The sequence below is a fragment of the Ambystoma mexicanum genome, chromosome 7q (genome assembly GCF_040938575.1).
Source record: "Ambystoma mexicanum isolate Mex_15411 chromosome 7q, UKY_AmexF1_1, whole genome shotgun sequence".
NCBI lineage: Eukaryota > Metazoa > Chordata > Amphibia > Caudata > Ambystomatidae > Ambystoma > Ambystoma mexicanum.
In genome coordinates, this window is record NC_090941.1 from 1,124,431,879 (window position 1) to 1,124,437,878 (window position 6,000).

The 6,000-nt window shown below is 47.3% G+C and overlaps 1 protein-coding gene across 1 annotated transcript in view; it reads right to left on the reverse strand.

Annotated features, from left to right (window-relative positions):
- Positions 1 to 5,622, reverse strand: part of LOC138528213 (extracellular calcium-sensing receptor-like) — a 110,375-nt gene extending 104,753 nt beyond the window's left edge. The window contains exon 1 of the mRNA XM_069639668.1: positions 5,421 to 5,622. Coding sequence (XP_069495769.1) covers positions 5,421 to 5,622 — 202 coding nt within the window. The remainder of the gene's footprint in view (positions 1 to 5,420) is intronic.
- Positions 5,623 to 6,000: the final 378 nt, after the last annotated feature.

Below are 6,000 nucleotides of genomic sequence, written 5' to 3' on the forward strand. Positions count from 1 at the left end.
CTTTGGGAGTGTTCTTTGCTCTGAAGAATTCAGGGGAGTGAAGGCATGCTCTGCCCTCATGCGTAGGTGTGGCCATCATGTTCGTCCAACTTCATCCCTCCACCTGACTGAAGACCACAAAATCAAGCCTCTCGTGTATTAAAAAAACTATTTTCTAATAGACCTCTGACGTCTTCCTTGTTTTGTTCATGACTCAAGAACAGGAGCTTAGTTCTTTCACACGATTTGTATCCAAGGTCTGCTCACCCCAGCATGATACAGCATTGTCTTCTTAGTTTATCCAATCTCGCCTTTCTGCGATTCACTTTGTAGGTCACTTGTTTTCTAACTGCGACAAACTGGAAACAAGGCTTTCCTTCTTTAGAACAGCGCTGCTATAACACGTAGTGGAAACATCCAGTCTTTATTGACTCTAATATATGTGTACATATTGGTGCATACCGCAATCTATTCACTATACAGCTAGCCTCAAGAATACTTTGTTTGCTTGCGGTTCTTTGCATATGTACATGTATAAAACAGCTTGACATCTTCATCAGTTCTGTAGCACAAGTTTCTTCATCGTGATCCCAAGATGCCACTTTTCCTCATCTCTTTTTTGATACCTTATAGAATATCTGAATTCTCTAGTCTCTGCATCTCTTCTTTGTACGTCAGCTTTACTCTGTGTGACGTCACCATTCATCTTGGCCATTCATTGGTCCTGCTTCTTCCGGGATTTGATTTACATGGCCATCATACTGTCTCGTATGCAGGTATGGATTTCTCAATGGGAACATTGCTTCCAGGAATCTCCTTGGTATCATTATTTTCACTGGTACCGCACGTGTCTCGCACTCTGGTTCACAACATATAGGCAAGATAGGCGAGGTGATTGAGGTGGGGGTACATAGCTACTTCTCTACAAAAGTGTCTGTGAAGGTGAATTGTTTGTAGCGATAAAGTGAATGAACTGTGAAAGCAAAGTGAAAAAAATTAACCCAGACAGAAGGGGAGAGTAAAAATCTGAACATTGAACTTTGAGTCGAAGTTGTCCTACAGAGGTTTGTTACAAAATCCACGCACATTCGAAAGTCTTCACTATGAGATACTGATCTGAACCTGACTGAAGGAGACCCGAATTATAATAAGTTTGGGGAAGGGATCCCCCTGCAAATATTATTGAACTCTTGTAAAAATTGTTGTAGAAGGTCTAAATCCAACAGAGGGGGACCAATGTGAACTTTTGAGGTCTGAGCTCGAAAGAGGGGGGCCAATGTGAACTTTTGGAGGTCTAAGCCTGACTGAGGAGGAGCAATGTCAACTTTTGTTTTGAAGAGGTATGAGCCAGACAGAGGGACACCGGCATGAACATTTAGTTGAATGTTGTTTGATAGGCTGAAAAGAGAGGATTTAACATGTTTCTGTGTTAGAAACCCGAGCCAGAGTGTGTTATGCTGCCTACAAGGACTGCCTCACTCCGTGCTGTCTGACGTGGGGAGGAGGGCTGATTCAGCCACATGTATTCATTATGTCTGAACACTGATTTTCCTTTACATACATATCTCCTTTATTCACGTTTTGTACATGAGATGCTTTAGGTTTTGTTAGCATAGGCCATTTGATTTGACTGACTCCACTAGGACTCTTTTGTTTATCGTTTGATGGTCGAGACTACTCTCATCCTAGTTATAGGGCAAAGTAGGAGATTTTCCAAACGCAGAAACTTTAATAAAGGTTTTACAAAGTGTACCTTTTGTGTCAGTGTCATACTTGTCATACCATGCTACCCTTACACCTGACAAACAGTAAAATGATTGCCCATATCAAGAAACAAACAGAGGAGATGTACAATGAATATGTCACAGATAAGGAGCTTTATTAACTTTATTAAATTTCGATTTTCGGGCAATTTCAACAGTGCATCTATTTAAAGAAACATATTCTGGAACATTTTAACACAATTGAAGATTCAGCTTTGTGTTATGTAGGAACGCAAACTCTTCCCTGATGACAGCCTTTATCTGAAAAGCATTGGCATTGTCCAGTTTGCTTCCCCACTGTCATAAACAAATCCATTTTTGCATTACAGCATTGAGCCATTAGACACCATTTTGCTAATTGGTAAATTGAGATATAAAGTACAGATATATGCTTTTACTACCATCTTGTGCTGGGGTGAGCCTTGGAGAGACTGGGTGCTATATGTGAGTGTTTACAATGTTAATTTCTGCCGCGCCGTAGCACGTGTTGTCCCGCCCAACTTCCCCTTATCCTGATTGTTGTGTGTCCTGCCATCCCCCTTGCCGTCCCTGCGCTCCTATTGGCTGGTGGCCCATTGTGTGTCAATGTACTAGCCCCAGCACCATTCCCACTACTCTGGTGCTGGGGTGAGGCTTTGAGAGGCTGGGTGCTCTGTAGCACGGTAAGTGTTTAAAGAGTACACTTCTGCCATCCCGTAGTGTGTGTGTTCCCACTCCCTCTCCCCTTATCCTGATTGTTGTGTGTCCTGCACCCCCTAGTGATCCCACTGGCTGGCGGCCCATTGTGGGTCAATGTTGTAGCCCCCAGCACCATTTCCATTACTCTGGTGCTGGGGTGAGGCTTGATGTGGCTGGGTGCTCTGTAGTACTGGAAGTATTTATAAAAGAAGTTAATTTCTGCCATGCTGTAGCTCTTGTGTTCCTGCTCCCACTCCTCTTATCCTGATTGTTGTGTGTCCTGCCCCGCCCCCCTGTGCTCCTACTGGCTGCCTGGCCCTTTTTAACAACTACCCTAGGCAGCAACGGCTGTGGCAGCCCCCTCGGGGAAGGGCCGGAGGCTAAAGGCGAATCCAGTAATGTCTGCCAGTTTCTGCTGTGATAGTGTGTGACCTGCAGCCATCAACCTGCTGCAACATTCCAGGTAAGATGAATCTGGGTGCTTTGCAGTGTACTGCATTTAAAAACTGAGCATTTTCCCCCTTCTAGGAAAGTTGAATATGGGTGTTTTGCACTGTGCTGTGTTTAAAACTGTGAGGAAGGTTGAATATGGGTGTTTTTCATTCTGGTAACTGTGGCACTGTCACTAGGTCTCTGTAGACTCCCTCCGACCCTAGATCCCCCTGCAAGGCGTGCTGTTCTCGGTTGTGTGTTACATGTTCTCCCCCTGTGTCTTCCTTTGTTGTGACCCCCCAACTTCGCATCCCAGGTTGTGTGCCACAGGGCTGTGCGTCTCTCTCTCCCTCAGCCCCTCCCTTTCCTCCGACCTCCTTCGCACCCTCTATGGTGCTCGCTGTATCTCCCATCTTCTCTAACTGCTACTCTATCTCCTATCCTATCCCTTTCACTAAGTCTGGTAGGAGGAAGTTCAAAAGGGACATCCTGTTCTCCAACCCAGGCATCCCTATCGCTGATACCTACACCAGCGCTTCCTCCAGACAGATCCCTACCGATATCCTCTTTGTTGTTCCCTCTCCAGGCCTATGGACCCCCCATTTGCTTTCTGTTTTCTCCCATTTTTCCTCCTCTCCCATTAATGGTGGCTCTCAATGGGAGGTCCTCCTGACCCCCTTCCACTCCTCCAAGACCATCATTAATGTCCATCTGAATTGCAATGTCTTGGTCCAATGCCCTCAGCCGAATCTCCCCGTTTTCGATAGGCGTTTCCCACGTCTTATCAACTTCCTTCCTTCTCATGCTACTCCTACCTTCACCCTTCTGGTTCTTCCACCAGCTCCCTCTTCTGCCACCTCCCTGGCACCCTCCTCATCTTCTCTGGCAACTCTGACACCTTCTTACTCCTCTACCCACTCTAGGGCCCCTCTACCACCTCTGCATGGTGTTCCTCTTGCCTGTACTCCTACAGGGAGGTCTTTCAAATGTGGAAATCTGCTCCAGATCGCTACTCACAACTCCCGCTCCACTGTCAAACACTCCACTGACATATGCCGAAACTTGATCTGGATGTCTGCGGTCTCACAGAGACATGGTTCACAGCCAGCTCTGCCACAAGTTTTGACACTCTCCTCTCTGATGGTTACAAAATCTTTTCTGAACCCAGAACCAACTGTCCAGGAGGTGTAGTAGCTCTTATCTTTCCAGAGTAGATCCCCACATCTGTCATTATTATGCAGGCCTACTCCTCCTTTGAATGACTGGTATGCAGGCTCTCTATCTCTAATGGCCTCTCTCTTACTGTGGCCACCATGTATAGGCCACCGGTCCAGGTGGCCCTCTTCCTCACTTAGTGGGCTGACCTCTCCTCCTCTCTCCTTGCCTTTACCTCTCAACTTCTCCTCCTTGGAGACCTCAACATCTATCTGGATGCTTCTAACCCCTCCTCTGGGCTATTTCGCAATCTATGTGACTCTCTCTCTTTCTATTCTACCCTATGGCACAACACACTCTGCCGGGTACACCCTGGATGTTATCATCTCTTCTGACATCCCCCTCACAAACCCTCTGACCACTCCTCTCTCTTGGACTGACACATTTCTTATCTCTTCCCACCTGACCCTCTTTGTCCCCCAGGTGAAGCCGACCAAAGCACTGCCACCCATCTTCTGACACATGAAGCGTGTGTCAGCGGAGGCTTTTGTTGCTACTTTCTTGCCTCCTCCTATGCCTACGGCTGTCTCACACTCTGACAAAGCCCTCTCTAACATGCATCTCTCTCTATCACTAACACTCTTGATATCCTGGCCCCTGTCATGAGGATTCATTTGAAGCTCCCCTCCGAGTGCAACTCGTGGGATGATTCTGACCTCGCCACCCTTGGCCACCCTTGAACACGAGTGCTGGGTGGCCGAGAGAAAGTGGCGGGCATCAGGTGCATCCTCTGGCAAACTGGCCCGTCGCATTCTCAACATGCAAAACGGACTCTGTGTCCTCTCCAAGAAGAGATACGACTTCCAAGCTTGCATCTCTGCGGCCTCTAACAACACAGCTAAACACTTCAAAATCTGCAAGGTGCTGGCCAATCCTGATGCAGTCTCCTCCTCTTCTGTTCTCTGCCTGGCCCTCTGCACGGCACTGGCATCTCACTTCACCACTAAAACTCAGGACATCCTGTACTCTCTTTTCTCTTCCTCTCCCTCTATCTCTCTCAGGCCCCTCCCCAGCCGCCTCTCCCTGTCCTCCTCTGTTCTCTTCTTTCCCCGTGTTCACCCCTGACAATGTTTCTAAACAAGTACGATCTATGAAAGTATCATCCAAGCAGGTGCTCCCCTGCTCCTATAGTACCATCAAGGACCACATTGACACCCTCACTCCAGCCTTGGCCAATTTCTACAATCACTATTTTGCCACTGGAACTTTCTCCTCCCTCCTAAAGTACTCCCTTGTGCACCCCCTCCTGAAGAAGCCTTCTGCCTATCCTTCCTCTTCATCAAACTTCCACCCGATCTCTATCACTCCTTGCCTGGGCAAACTCTGGGAAATTCTGACCATCTCTCAGCTTACTCTCCATACCAAATCTGTTAATTGTCTCCATGACCATCAGTTTGGCTTTAGAGCAGCCATAAGCACGGAAACTGTTCTCCTGGACACCCATGAAGACCTGCTCCAAAAACTTGACACTAGCCTTCCTTATGTCCTCATCCTCCTTGATCTTTCCTCTGCTTTCAACACGGTCAACCACACCATCCTGATCAATCATCTCCATGACTGCCTGGGCATCACGGATCAAGCCCTAGCCTGGTTGACCTCCTTCCTCTCCAATCAACCATCCGAGGTACAACTGGGTTCCTTTCTCTCCACCTCCTTTCTCGCCACGTGTGGTGTTCCCCAGGGCTCTAACCTCTCCCCCTGGCTCTTCAACCTTTATTTGGCACCACTGGCCCATCTCATCTCTACCTTCTATCTTAACTTTCAGTGTTTGCTTGATAGTGGCCCAGCCAAACACGTTCTAGGCAGCCCTCTGTGAACATTGTTGAAGTAAAAAAAAACATGGAGTTTCTGGTCCCACTTCAGAGGGACCTGAATCACTAAGATAAGAAGAGCATCTTTATGGGCAATGGTGTCAGGAAGATAATGACTAAGA